Source organism: Lonchura striata, chromosome 2, assembly GCF_046129695.1.
Source record: "Lonchura striata isolate bLonStr1 chromosome 2, bLonStr1.mat, whole genome shotgun sequence".
NCBI classification, from domain to species: domain Eukaryota; kingdom Metazoa; phylum Chordata; class Aves; order Passeriformes; family Estrildidae; genus Lonchura; species Lonchura striata.
This window is the reverse complement of record NC_134604.1, coordinates 59612306-59627597: the sequence shown is the minus strand read 5'-3', so window position 1 is coordinate 59627597 and position 15292 is coordinate 59612306. Positions and strand designations below refer to the sequence as shown.

The 15292-nt window shown below is 35.7% G+C and overlaps 1 protein-coding gene across 5 annotated transcripts in view; it reads right to left on the bottom strand.

The window, feature by feature from the left end:
* DGKH (diacylglycerol kinase eta) overlaps positions 1-15292 on the bottom strand; it is a 153649-nt gene that overhangs the window by 40868 nt on the left and 97489 nt on the right. For all 5 annotated transcript variants that reach the window (XM_021530816.3, XM_021530817.3, XM_021530818.3 and 2 more), the window contains 7 exons: positions 11308-11414; positions 10086-10211; positions 8843-8945; positions 6982-7144; positions 4485-4593; positions 4041-4180; positions 2368-2452 (listed from right to left, as the gene is read on the bottom strand). In XM_021530816.3, coding sequence (XP_021386491.2) covers positions 2368-2452; positions 4041-4180; positions 4485-4593; positions 6982-7144; positions 8843-8945; positions 10086-10211; positions 11308-11414 — 833 coding nt within the window. The remainder of the gene's footprint in view (positions 1-2367; positions 2453-4040; positions 4181-4484; positions 4594-6981; positions 7145-8842; positions 8946-10085; positions 10212-11307; positions 11415-15292) is intronic.

The following is a 15292-nucleotide window of genomic DNA, read 5'->3' as shown; positions in this document are numbered from 1 at the left end:
ATTTCAGATCTAACACAAGAGCAATTGTCTGACAATGAAGATTCTATGCACATACTGTATTTTTTGTATCAGATGTTTAATATTCAAAGTTAGACTGCATCGGAGAACTTGATTCACAGTTCTTTTCCTCCTGTAGAGAAAACATTAAGTTATTTCTAGGCTAAAATCAGTCTTTGAGAAAGAAAAGAATCTACCTTCTCAGATTTATAACAACCTACATTTTTATAATCTAATATTTTTTACTTCTAAATTAAGCAAAGCTTTCCTCAAACAAATTGCCCAATAAAAACAAGTCTAAAGTTTGCAGTTATAATCTGGAATTTTCACTTTATTGTCAGGTGGGCTCTCACTTCCCAAGAACTATAACTGACAAAGACTGTCAAAATGGTATAATGTTATTAAAACCAGTCCTCAAGGAGCAAACCATTTAGGGCTTATTCTTTGCAAGAATATTAAAAATGACAAATTACAAAATACTCAGGAACTGGAGTACTGGATCAAAAATGCATCTTCACACATCATATCCTATCTGAACATAGCTCATCCAATCCTCAATTTTAAAAGAAAATTCTAACAAAATTCCAAATCCAAAGCTAAAAATAAATGCAGTTCTGACAGCACCATTTAAGAATCTCTTGAAACCTCTTAGCATGCTTTTGTCTTTGATTTTGAGCAGGCAGATACACCACTTCAGTTTCTTTCTCCTAAAACCCAGCCTTCATTGTAGGACTCTGACATTGAATGAGTTTTCATTTCAAAGGAGAAAACAAAACATATGCATCTGATCTGTAAGAATGAACTACTGTTTTTCAAACATCAGTACAAGATTTCTGGAAACCAAGTGGAATTAGTCTCCTGAAACTGCAGGAGGAATGAAAGGGTAAAAGAAAAGAATCAAATATGTACTTCTATTTGCTTTTCAAACTGTAGTATAATCCGACACCTACTATAAGGTTAATTATTATTTTTTCTGAAATAGCCTAATTCAGTAAACAATGCAAAAAAAAACATTAAAAAAAGATATTTAACAGGGTAATCAAAAGCAAATGGTTTTGTCCAACTCAAGTATTGACAGATAATATAGCCTACAGAATACATTTTCCAAAAACAACAGTTTTATATGAGCAAGCAGTTCCTTCCATTTTCAGAAGGGGCTAAAAAAGTTTCAAAGCCAGAAATAACTGGAACAAAATGATGATGAAGACACACTTGAAAATTTTAAATTAGAGGCAATAAAGCCTTAATCTGCATTGCTGACACCAGAAGCAGAGCTGTGTGCAAAGCAACCCCCTTAAGATTCCAGCCTTTTTGTATCTCTATATCCAGCAATCCATCAAAGGTTATAACCTCCTTGCCAATTAAAAGAGCCTGAATTATTAAATTGTTCAAGAGACTGCTGATTAATTATGGCTTCTCAAGTACTTTTGAGCTACAGTTGATATGCATTAACTTTCTTGGGAATATATTATTTTCTCATTTTCAGTCAGACTTTTCATGCCAATTAATTTGATTAAAGCATCTCCTTCTCTCAGAATTGAAACCTTATCAGCTAGTACAAGCACAAATCTAGTCTGGAAGACAGACTTAGCTTGTCTTTGATGATGCTTAGGATTTTGAGCTCTCTCAATGAACAAAAAGAAAGTTGGGTGATATCACCTGATCAGACTCCGGCTGCAAAACACTTGTGTCTTTCTTTAGGAATACAACCCTTACCTCCAAAATGCTGGGGGCTTTTTCTCAATGCTTAATCCAAACTCAACATAGCAGTCATTTGCTTATATGTATTAAAAAATATATTGTAAGTATTTATAATATTATATTTTTAGTAATTTTATAAGTATTTTTATAGTAATTTTATAAGTATTTATGTACATTATCATAGTATATATATTATTGTACAGTAACATAGCTGTAAATTTTATACACAATTATACTATTATATACACAATTATGCTGTGTATACACAATTATACTACTATATACAAAATTATATATTATATATACACTCGTATATAAGAATTATCTAAAATATATAGTATTATTCTATTTCATAATAATATGACATTAGATTACATTCTTGTTTAACCTGCTTTAAATTAATTTTCTAATAGGTATTAAAATATACATATATATTCAGGAAGAAATTTTTCAGACAGCTTTGCTAGAAACTCCTTACCTTCCTTCCTCCTAGGAAAATAATATAGAACTGGAAACCTTCCTTACTTGAGATACACAGCAAGAAAAGGCCTTAATTCAATTCAGTTAGCAGATCACAAAAGATCTGTTTTTCACACAAATGCTTCAATTATGGCTATTGTCACCCCAGAAGCTCCAAGTTAAATACACAAAACAAAAGTAAAAGTGCACCTGGCACTCCTCTGATTCTTCTGCAGTCGCAGGAAGAATAGAAGGCTTTGCTGGTAATTTCAGTTCATATGACATTATACTCCACCTGAAAGAAACATAAATTCCCAGTCTTAGTTTTACACTCTCTCCACTGTATTAACAAAAAGAAAATTCACTGTCATACCCCAGAATAGCTACATATAAAAAAAAAGCTAGTTTAATTTGTAGTTGTAAACTATATGGGTGGAATAATTACAGAGATTAAAGAGATATTAAATTAGAGATTAAAGGTAATAATTTGTTTTATTACTCAGATTATTTTTTAGTGATTTGATTATCAGCCTCATCTGTGAAAATCTCATGGGACATTCAATATAAGGAATAAAGATTTTCTGGAAAAAAAACATTCACATTATAAAAGAATTTGTGTAAACATACAGCAGAAGTCAAAGGAAACTAGACATCTTCCTAGAGAAAAATCTTTAACATGACATTAGCTTTCCATCTCAACTAGAGGAGGCAGGCATGAAAACAAAGCAAATGATAAAATGTCTTCTTTGATGTATATATATTTTTTTGTGTGGTACAGGACAGCACTTGACAGCACAGACAGTGTGAAACCACTAATAGCAACAACATTCTTCAAAGCTGGCTGAAAAGAGCAAGTAATCATTGGAGATGGGCCTTGGGAGCAAGTCTACTGAAATTAGACCAAAACATGAAACAGAGTGCTTTTTTCACTATGGAAAAAGGGAAATATGATTTAAGCTACAAGTTTTTCAGAATCTGAGGATCAGTAACAAGCATTTCTTGACATACTTTGCAATCAAGTAAAGCAATCAAGCAGTCTGCAGAAAAGCTTAAAATATAAAAAAGGCTTTTTTCTCTATTTCATTTAAATAACCTAAAGTAAAATCCCTTATGATGACACTCAAGTGTTTGGAACTAGAGCAAGGAAAGAGACACACACATGAAAGAAAGGAATAGTGTAAGAAATACTCCTCTCAGAAGCAGTGCTAGACTTCCATTGGAACAACACAACTATCGTCATCTCTGTTTTTTGTTTTTTTTTTAATGGGAATTGCTGCCTTCCTTTATGGATGAAAATTATACGAAACAAGAAGTGGGACTATCTCATTTTTTTTTACTAAGAAACTGCCTCAAACAAAAATATTAGTCATGGGTCTAATTAGCTCAGCATCTTATCAACAGTTGATGCCTCAGGAAAGGGTGAAAGCACACAAAGTGAGTTTTCCCCACATTCAAGGACAGAGAGCTCAGGTGTTTTCTAAATAAAGATGTCACCATTAATGGTGTTTAATAAGCATACATGGAGCCCCTAAAATTGCTCAAATCAGTTTTGAATCTAAATAATTTCTTAATGCTCACAACTTCTTGTAACAGGCAGTTATGCAGCTCCTTCCGCCATGCAATAAGCTGTCAACTTTTGAACATATTTGGACAGCACACTTCCCAGTCCCATCAACCACTCATCCCTCTGACTCTTTAGTTTAAAAAGCAGCCTAAAGAGCTGTCCCCATCACAACTGCAGCTTCCTTCATGATTAAGACCTGCACTCAAAAAGCAATCCCACTGAACACCAAGTCACCAAGATGGATTTTAGGCCATCAGAAACCCAAATAAATACAATTTAAATCTCATAGTAAGTGATGCATATGCACATTTAGGTTTACCTGTCTAACATTTTTGTGCTGGCTCGTTCTAGTTTTTCCAAAATCTGAGGAAGTTGTGTATCATCATCACAGGATCCTCCCCAACCAAGGACACGAGCAAGGTCATTTCCAGTACCAAGGGGTAACACTCCTAACTGACACTGAAACACAACACAGGAACAAACCTACTATTAAAAACTAGAAAGAAAATACAAGTGGTTACAAATGCTTGTTATTTCAATCAACAAATGTTAATTTCATAGCTGATGTCTAAAGCCTGTAAATCAAATTGTGCTATTCTGCTAAAACTTGTCCAGTTTATAAAAGTGAAAACTTTCATTAAACAGTAACTATTGATTTTGCTCCATACACAGAGATACAACAAAAAAACAAGTTAAGGAAAAGGTAAGCACAAAAAATTCAGCCTAGTCAGTCTAGGCAAGGAAAGTAAATATGCACACTTGCCTGCTTGTGCAAGCTGAGCTTATCAATTTCTGACAAGACCCAACCCACGCTTCCATCGCCACCACACACAAGAATCCTGAAGTTGTCAAACTTCTGAAATAACCGCAAACTGCAGAGAAAATGCAGAGCTAGTTACAACCATTAGCGAGAGAGCAGTGACATTCATTAGCAATTGTTACAAGAAAATATTGTGCACAGCATCTTTATGATCCTTTTATTGTTGTGGGGTATGGGGATACAACCATCTATTTAATTAACCTATCTGCAACCCATCTGTTGCTGTATGTTCCACTTATACTGACATTTCTGATAAATAACATGCCAAGTTATTCTTAAAAAAAATCCCTTGATATTGTTTTCAGGATTTTATAAGTCTGATTTTATTAATATTAATTAAAAAAATTTAAGTAATAAAATTGCAACTGTTCCATGCTTCTCACTTCATCCAGAAGCATAATGCACCACTGGGGATTTTTCACAAGAAGAGGGTAAGACACAATGACAGGATGTGCTCCACAATATGAGTGGGCTTTTGTGACCACAAGGCTAACTAAATGTAACTAAAGGACCATTGAGAGCAATTCTTAAACATAAGGAGATCATAACAATATACGACAAATAATACAAGTATTTAATATTATATCCTTAAAACCATATGCTGCTTTCCCTGCGTATTGCTCTTCCTCTGTTCTCTAACTTTTAACACCTCCATGGATAGTACAGAAAAGGAGGACAAGAGAGACAGAAAATGCAAAAAGGTAAGACAGAGGAAAAGGAAATGAGATGTGAAGAAGCAGGCAAAAGGTAAAAAAACAACAGGGACTTAAAAAAAAAAAAAAAGAAAAAAAAGGTTGGAAGGTATAAACTCTTAAAATAATAACAACAAAGATATTTATTTTTAATGCATGTTATTTCCCAGAATATGTATAATTTCTGAACCATTTCTATTCTAAAAAGCAACATATCAAGATCACAAGTTTTTAAAGTATTTCTATTTTTTCTAGAGAAAATAAAGTCACTTGAATGCGATGGGCACATACCTATTCAGAACAAAAGAAGCAGGCATTTAAGGGGAAAAAATGTTGATACCAGAGCAATTTATCCTATCCTGAGAAAAAGGAGAAAACCCCTAGAAATACACTGTCTCATAGCATGCACTTCTGGTTTTTAGATCAACTAGAAAAAAAGAAAGCATCAGTGTGACCTGATGGACTACTGCTAAGGACCTCTCCTTGGAAACTGTTTGGGAGAAGTACTTAAATGCACCCAACATGAACTGAAATTTCTGTCCAAAATCAAAGTGAGCCACCTCAGTCATGACAGAGCTAGATGAAGGGAGAGAATTTGCAAACATATTTTTCAGGTTGCCTCCTTTCAAAGACTGTCTAATCATTTAAGACAAATGTTACATGTCATGATTACATGAACAAAATGCTAGCTAAAAGTGACTTGGATTCAGCTCAGATTATCAGGGTTATGATGAAAAGAATATTACAACTTAGAGTTAATATTATGTGTCCATAACACAGTACTAATTGTTATAACCCACAGCTGTAATCAATTATATTTGTATTATTTATGCGTTGTTTGAACTGATTTTTTGTGGATTTGCTTCATCTACTTTTTATCATTAAGGATAATTCTGCATCTTTAGGAGTACAAAAATTAGTGCTTCTAGTTGCTATAACTGATATTATTAGGCCATTTAACCACATCACTATATCTGAGTGGAACTGAGTTAGGCAACAGAAATATGGGCATGAATTTTACCTTAACGAATGTGCAAAAATAATTGAGTTGAGGCCACCACTATGCAAATTTTATTGCTATCTCTCCAACAATCCACTCTTAGATTTCAGGGAGCCTGGTGGTTTTAATTGTGTTCTTGATCCAAATTCTTAGGGATGATAATTTTCTTGACTATTTGCATATGTTGCTTAAACCATATTTTGGGTTTACTTTTCAAATGAAAAATTTTTCATGTACTTGTCTGTTAACCCACTGCAGACCCCGCTGCTGACATTTGTGTTCATAATTTTAAAAGGTACAGAGCACATTTAAACAATAGTCTTATTCCACAGCTACATACAAAAAGGTCAGAGGAATATCAGAATTATGCATGTGAAATGGAAGAAAAGAACCTGGGCAACTGTGCAAAAGGCAAAATCAAAGTTCCTGTGATACAGGAAAACATCTGAACATCTGTAACAGTTTTGAGCCTTACCAGTTAACAGAAGTCAAAGCTGGCCGAGTGCTTTTGGTTTTGAATTTTTGAGCTTTCTAGAAGGAAACTGTTATCCTACAAACCCTTCATGCACTGGAATTTATTTTGAAACTCTGTTGTCCCTTAGATTTTAATTAGGAAGCCAGAGTAGATATTGGTGACAGAATTACAGCAACAAGGGGATATAACAGTATCAAGCAAGGGAACACAACACTATACTTTGCACCTAATTCCCTTGTGGAAAGGCTTGCTCAAGGTTTCCAAGGTCATTACCCTAAGTGAGGTCCTCCATTCATTAAATCGAAGACCTGAGCTGGATTTAACGACTGTTTGAATCGACGAAGAAACTTTACTCCCTGATTGTCTCCACTCTTTGAGTTAACAAAAACTAAAAGAGGACTGGCACAGGATGGCGGGCATGTGGCTTTCCAGAAACCTGTAAACATAGTTAGAAAGAATGAAATAAATAAGGTTTCCTAATATGAACAACACAAAAAGAAATAATGGGAAAGAGGAAGATAGGGATGAAGGACAAAAGGAGTACATTTTTTTCATGCAAAATATAAATGCTAAATTGAGTATTAGTCCTGCAAAGAAAACATAATTGCATAAGATTTACCAATTCTTTTTTTGTTTGTTTGTTTCTGGTATTTTCAGTGCCTATATTTAGTAAAATCCTGAAGACAATAGCTTTATTGTTTTTCAAGTGCTATTAACCTTTTAGAATACTTACGAAGTCTCATCTTCACAGATTAACACATAATTGAATATATATATTTCAGTTACAAGTGTTTGGTTTTCAATCTTATTTTGCTTTAACTTTACTGGGTTGAACTGGATCATTCATATCTGTATGAGCTTTTTAAGAGTACTCACAGATTTTAAAAGTTACTTGTACTCAGTTCCTCCCAGGCAAGACTTCCCATAGGAGCCTTTTTTCAGACTAAGGTTATACTATTCAGTATAACAGAATCACTGAACAACAGAAGACCTTCAGCTGTGATTCAAAGCTTATTAAGGCCAGTGCAGGTCTTAACTAATTACAGCAGGCTCTCTACAAGGTCTTTAGTCAGCAGCACTAATGGACACTGTTGTCACTAACATGACCAGTCCATGGAGGTAATGGTTTCCCAGCAACACTCCAAAGCCAGACATCACATGTATAGGTTTTGACATTTGTCTCCGGCAGGATTAAAATGATTATGTTGTTTTCAATTACTAAAAAAAATACTAAAGCTACAAATAAAAAATTTCATTAAGGGATGCTAATTTAATTCCACATTATCATAATGTCTAATTTCAAATAAGGTTTGATTAATTAATTTAAATGCCAAGAAAACTAATTTCACATATTGAACAATCTTCCTGGCATGAGCAATAAATGACAGCATGATGTCTAAGACACCACAAAACAAATAAATAGAGTGAATACATATAGCATACACAATCACTTCTACTAACTTCATGTAACAAAATTCATTTAATTGCATTCAAGATGTTGGTCTACTTTACCATTGACAAAAACTATAAAATTTTGTGATACTTCTTTTTTAAATCCACTCTCTGCCTTGAAGTGCCATTTCCCACTGTTGATGTGTCTCTATCCTGGACCATCAAAAAGCATCTCTGAGTTTTGAGAATTTGCTGGGTTTTATCTGTGCATTGCAGAATTTTTACACTGCTTATCTTTAAAAAAAAATAAATTAGAGAAGCTATGGAAGCAATTCCTCCCTTAAGCCTGGTAAAGTAGTTGTTGGATCCGAGCTGTTCAGCTAACTTATCTCTGCATAATGCAAAATTATCCAAAATTTGAGAAGTCACAGAAGGAGTGGTGTATGCCAGGCTGGCGTCAGCCCTCTTCATCTAAGGACTCCGATCATTCACTTGAGATTTTTCTAAGGGTCATAAGTAAAATGGAAGTAAATTTCTCCTGGGGCAACTTTAAAAACATGACAGTTGAATAACTCTCTAAAAACCTGCACAGAAAATTATACTTCTCTCTAAATTTGCAGACAGCATTCACCTGCTCAGCAGAAGGATTTTAGCCTTGTTTATTTGCATGGATCTCAATAGGTAGTGGCAGCCTATTGAGGTACCACAGAGGTACCACTGAACACACTACAGTACTACGTACCATCAGAGTCTATACTGTTTAGTGCTGTTGGAGGGATGATCGATACCTTACATTGGCCAAGTGGACATTTACGAGGGTACAGATCTTTACAGGCCGTGTGAACCTACAAAAGAGACAAAATTGTTTTCCTTCAGTGGAATTTTGAGGTGAAAATACAACTGATACTATGTTATCTATGTAACAAAAATGGACTCAATATTTAGGTGTGGAGGGAAAAGGAGTGAGACTAGTAAAAACCCCAAGTGTTCAACCACAGAGCCTTGTTACTAATTCAACAACACATTCTTTTGGAGAACTTCAGCTACCCCTATAGCAGATAAGAATCATCCTTTCAAGGGAATCACTTGCCCTCATCCACAAGGAAGGAAGAAGCAAACTCCCAGCATCTGTGCTGATGACAGCAGGCAAAACAATAACTCTGAACTTGCCCGGTCCACTGGGGCCATTCTGGAAGACATATCTGCATTAAAATAGCACATCTACCAAGCCAGACCCATCTCCCAATGTTGGGTCACATAAACCCCATATTGCAAAGGTCTTTTCCTCAGACATTGGAAATAGAGACACATGCAGAGGTGGTAGCATTTCATCTAAATTTCAAGTTACCTCTGGAGATGCCAATCATTTTCTATGGCTCATTCACAGAACCTTGGACATCTATATGCCAGAAGCTTCAAAAATAAATAAACTACTGCCTTGCATAAGAAACTCATCTTTTTAGACAAGTGGATATAATTCAGAAAAAATGATATATTGAGGAAACAGCAGTAGTGAGTTAGAGAATTTCAATCAGCAACCTACAGATTGCCCTGAAGAAGAGAAAGTCAAGATTTTGCACTAATAAACACGTTACTACATTAATATTGATAAATATGAATATAACATATTATTAAAAGAACAACAGAGCAATAGCTAAAATAAAAAATACCAAGAAGTAACATATGATTATTATGCATAAGGAACAGGCACCTGAACATTCAGTTAACAGCTAGAAAAAAGCAGAGAAATTCACTGGAAATGACAACACCTATTAAAGAAAAGCTGCATCTGTGAGTGTATTTGAAATTGATTGTGCAAGTAGGACGGCCATCAGAAATTCTGAATGCTAGAGAGACCTGAGTTTGCAGAAGCTGCCTGCTCCTACTTAATCCAAAAGCAGGTTGTGGAATAACAAAACAAAAATAATGGCAAACACTAAAGCGGTTGAACTGCAAGATGCTTGGATGTGGCTCAGCACACCTACCATAGCTTTACACCAAAGGCACTTCCAATCCTGCAGGCGTAGAACACTGCCACAAGTCTTGTCGCAGACTGCGCATTTGGCACTGACGGGCAGGTTTCCCTCTAACCACTGGTGAGGCATAGCTATCTGTGGAGAAGGAGTCATTAGAGTTAAGTACCCAGAAAAGGAAATTAAAGGCTTTTGTCCCTCAAATATAGGTGGATTTAAACTATTTCTCACAGCTGTACCCTTTCATCAAAGAAAAAGGTATGCTGGTCAGCCAGGATAAAGGACACTGATGCTCAGAAGGCAACTGCAATTAACAGACCACTCTGGTGTTCCACATAATAGGCAGAAAACATGACACGAAGAAGGGAGACCTGGCTCACTCATGGTAGCAATAAACCATAACACAGCAGGGCAATTAAGTCCAGAGACTGTCATACAAACAAATTCCCACACAGTTACATTGAGTACATGACAGAAACCAATTAAAAATTCCTGAAATTCATAAGAATAGGCAGGACAGCAGAATTCCTCTGTCACTTCATTTAACTGCTCACCATGGCTGGTAAGTCATGGCTCTCTAAAACAATCCCAAATACAGTGCAAAGCTTTACTCAGTGCACTCTTTGTCCCATTAATACCATGGGCTACTCAGGATACTCAGGTGCTCAATTTACTACCAGCCTTCTAAGAAGAAGCTTCACACCAGTGTTTCATACACAGCTGTGTTTGTAAAAATAGTCCATTTATCACAGTCAACCTCTCAAAAGCTTCTTTTGTTTCTCCTGCTAATTTTAAAATTCCTGCTTTCATTACCAAAATCCCCTCCCAATTCAGTGGATTCCAAACGGGCCTCCTGGGGAACTGCTCCAGGAAAAGAGGACAAAAATACATTGCCAAAACAGCATGTTAACAGTGCAAGATACCACCTTTGCTTAAGAGCAGTAGGAACTTCTGGGAGCAATTCTCCAGCTGCGGAGTTTCTCTGCATGTGGCCTTTAAAACCTTGTAATACATCTACAATCTAGTGCCCACAGTTGCTAGACTTGTGAGATAGGAATGCAACTTTTGTTCTAAATACCACATTAATCTTTGAACAGAGTTCAGGAAAATAGCCACCTACCATTAACTTCAATGGGTCACATGGCAATATTTCTGTGGTTGGGCATTTTTTTTTCCCCCCCTAAAGAAGAAACAGCTTTGGAAAATACCGTAATACCGTATGGGTAGTACTTACACCATCTTCATCTTCAATGATGTCTTTTCCAATTGAGGCTAATGTAGTCCATTTGCAGTTATTTGTTGCTCGGACAGCACATCTTTTATGTGCTTTAAATTTACACACTGCAAGACACAGATAAACATATATATCCTGTGTTATTTGCTGTATTTCAGTGATACACACCTTTTTAAAAAATTAAACACAGATATCCCATAAAATAGCTAAGTACATGTCACTTAGTGTTGCATGCATGACACAGAACAACTAAAGGAAAATTCAGTTTATAATTTCCCCAGATTTAACTCTTTAACTGCTTAGCTGTGGCCCATGCTAAATGTGCCCTGAAGCCCACATTAGATCCCATTTTATCACATGTGAGGTACAATATATCTTTAATTATGGGTTTGCCTTTTCCATTCCTCTGGTAACATGACTCAGATATCCAACTCAAATTTGTAGGAAGTCATGGGAGACAGTTTTACAAAAGTATTTTGAATCAGGAGCTCTGTTTCTATGCTCAAAAGATGCCTTTGGGGCACCATGCTGGGCCTACTTTTCTCAGAACATGAGAAAGTAAAGGGTTTACATGGTGATATTTTTATTCAGGATACTGGGAATTACAAATTTTTCCAAGAGCCTATATCACACCAAGAAGACTCTTACTTGTTATTGCAATCTTTTTGAAAAGTCTGCTAGTTGGAATACCCAGACCAAGTGTGTAGTTAGGCAGACATTCTGACAACCTAACAACTATTTGAATTTTCTTAACTCAATTAATATGCCTACCTAATAATACCATATTAGACCAAACAGACTGGTGCACCCAAACCATGGGTATTTCTTCTACTGGAAGTCCATGATGTAATTCTATTTAGAGTGCATTATATAAATTATTTTGGCAAAGACCATTAAAGGTTTATGAGAACTAGCCAGTAGATCAGAAGTAGTAGTCTCTTTTCAAACAAATATTTGACAGGAAATTATCAAGGCTTTGGCCCATCACTTATCTACCATTAAAAAACATTAAGCCATGGTACAAAATGTCTTGTGAATAATAAATTTTCCATTTTAATTCCACTGATCTATTGCCAGATCAATTTAAAAAGTGAATTGAGACTATGTAAGCAACATCTGAGTTTGAGAGCAATCCTCACTGTTCTGGGAGATGTTTGAAAGTAAGTGTTCAGCTCTCACTCTTTTACTTTCTAGAAAGAACGAGAAGGAAAGAAAACAAAGAAGTTTCATTGCTTTTACAGTAACTCTCCCAGTCATTTCAAAAAGCAGCATTCATATAATCATAGAATTATTTGGATTGAAAGAGACATTTAAAGGTAATTTAGTTCCAGCTCCCCCTGCTGTGGACTGGAACATCTTTTATTAGACCAGAGCTCCATCCAAACTGGCCTTGAACACTTCCAGGGATGGAGTGTTCACGACTTCTCTGGGCAACCAGTGTCTCACCACCATCACAGTAAAGAATTTTTTTCTACTATCTAATCTCAACCTACTCACAGTTTGAAGACATTTCCCCTTGTCCTATCCCTACATGACAGTGTAAAAAGTCTCTCTCCATCTTTCTTGCAGGCTTCCTCCAGGTACTGGAAGGCTGCAATTACATCACCCCAAAGCCTTCTTTTTTCCAGGCTGAACAATGCCAGCTCTCAGCCTTTCCTCACTGGAGAGGTGCTCCAGCCCTCTCATCATCTCCATGGTATTCCTATGGACTCACTCAAATAGGTCAATGGCTTCCATCCTAAGAAAGGCATGGACTTGTTGCAGCAAGACCAATGCAGACTCAAAGTAAATCCCATAACTATGCAAATATCCCATAACTGTCAACTAACAGGGTAGACTCATTTTTTCTAAACAGCTCAGCATCACATTGTGTGTTTGCCAACCTAAGCTGGTTCCAAATATCTAATGAAGCTGGATCTCACAGAAGCACAGAAATAAAGGTTGTATTTTCAAGTGATGGACAATGAGCAGTTTTCACCATTTGAATGTTTCAGAGAAGATATGCCACTGAATTCAGCTCTCTACTCATAAATGATAAGCATTTGCTTTGACACATAGATCAAAATACAACAAATCAGGGATGAGGAGGAATAGAAAATTACAAAGTAATAGAATGTTCAAACCCTACTGAGCTATGATAGAACTTGATCTCAGGAACCCTGTATTCAGCTTTATTCTCAACAAGGCAAGGACAAAATCAATTCCAGGCTCTGAAGAGCTGCAGAAAGCCACTCAATAGATGGCAAGTGACAAGTAACATTTGTTTTTTAAGTACTATAAATAACCTACCAACCAAATCTCAGATCAGACTCTTTGGGTCACCCCCCTGCAACCTCAGTGTCATGAAACAACAATTTTTGTTAGTCTGAATATTAAATATTACAAACAACAATAATCTTAAGATACAGATATAACTTGCAAGCAAAGAAAAGAAAATTTTAAATCAAACCTCAATATTAGTTACCACTATGACCTAACTTATTTTGTCTCAGATTACACTGAATCCCATTCATTAATCAGTCTGATACCTGAAATCTTTTGGAAAATATGCAGACATATGGCTAGAAATCAACTGCCATTACCTTGCCAATGAAAGCTAAAATATGAGAAAAGTTAAATTACTCAGGAAAATTAACATTGCAATGTAGTTTCTGCAGGTGTGCAGTCATCGGTTGTATGACCATACACTCTAAGAGAACAGGACCCTCAGTCAGTGCATGTAATGGATGGTTCTCAATAAGTATGGGCCTGTGCCATACTCTGCCTCATAATAATTCTCAACAGGTATTTGCCTTATTCTAAAAGGAAAAATCTAATGTAATACTGATTTTTAGCCATCAATATTAATTTCTTCCTGGCCTTTTAAAATTATTATTATTATTATTGTTGCTGTTATGCCTGGTAATACTACTACTACTACAATTAAGACTTTTTTTTCAATACTGTATATCTGCAAAGAATCAGGAACTTCAGAACAGCTTCAACTGATTTTTGCAGTGATAGAAAACAGCATTTCTGTGATACAGGCTGCCGGTTATAAAGAATGCAGAACTACTGATTTGATCAAAAATCTTATTTAAATTTTTTCCCCAGCATCACAGAAATGTACACGTGATATAAAGTCACAGAACAGTTTTCTACTACTCCTTCATTCTTTAACAACATCCCTTCCCTTTCTTGTTGCTTCATTCACTATTGACTCTCCAGACTGTACAGAAAATGTGGAAAAAGTATCAGAGGAAATGACTGTGCAAGCAGTATCCATACAATTCCCTGGGCAATGGGTAAGAACAACAGGGTTTTGTGGGCAAAAGCCCACAGCCATAATGGAAAAAGGCAAAGTGCACAAAGTGCATTTGCAGAGGTAATTTAATCCCAGTATTTTCTTACTGATTGACTTCATCATCCTAAAGTGTTCTTACAACATTGTTTGTGTGATTCGTCACAGGAGAATGCAGTTTAAGAGAGAGGTTTCTCCCACTTATTAGCTATACTTGATATTCAACAATCAAGATTTTGTCATGATAAACAAAATGCCACATGAAAAAATAAACTTCTGAGCATAATCATAAATGCAGTGTTCTACTGGCAATGACTTAGATAGAAATGCAGTATTGATGCAGAGTAACTGAGGTAACAGAGCTGTGGAAGAGTTTCTGTAGATAATGATATATTATTCTTTAAGCTTCTTTGCCTAAATATTCCATATTGAAGCTAAATTCTGAGGAGCATAAAAATCAAAACCCTTTCTTGATTCAGCTGATTTGGAATAATTCCTAAAGCAAGGCACAGAGATCATAATTACTCTGTCCTAGTAAAGACTAGATGAACATTGCAGAGAGCAGTCATTTAGCTAGAGCAACACAACACAGAGATAACATCAGAAAAGTAGATTATCTTTTGAGAAGACAAAAGAAAGGACCTATTGGAAGAACAGCGTTGCATCTCAAAGGAAAGTCTGATTTTTTTTTTTTTTTTTTAGAAG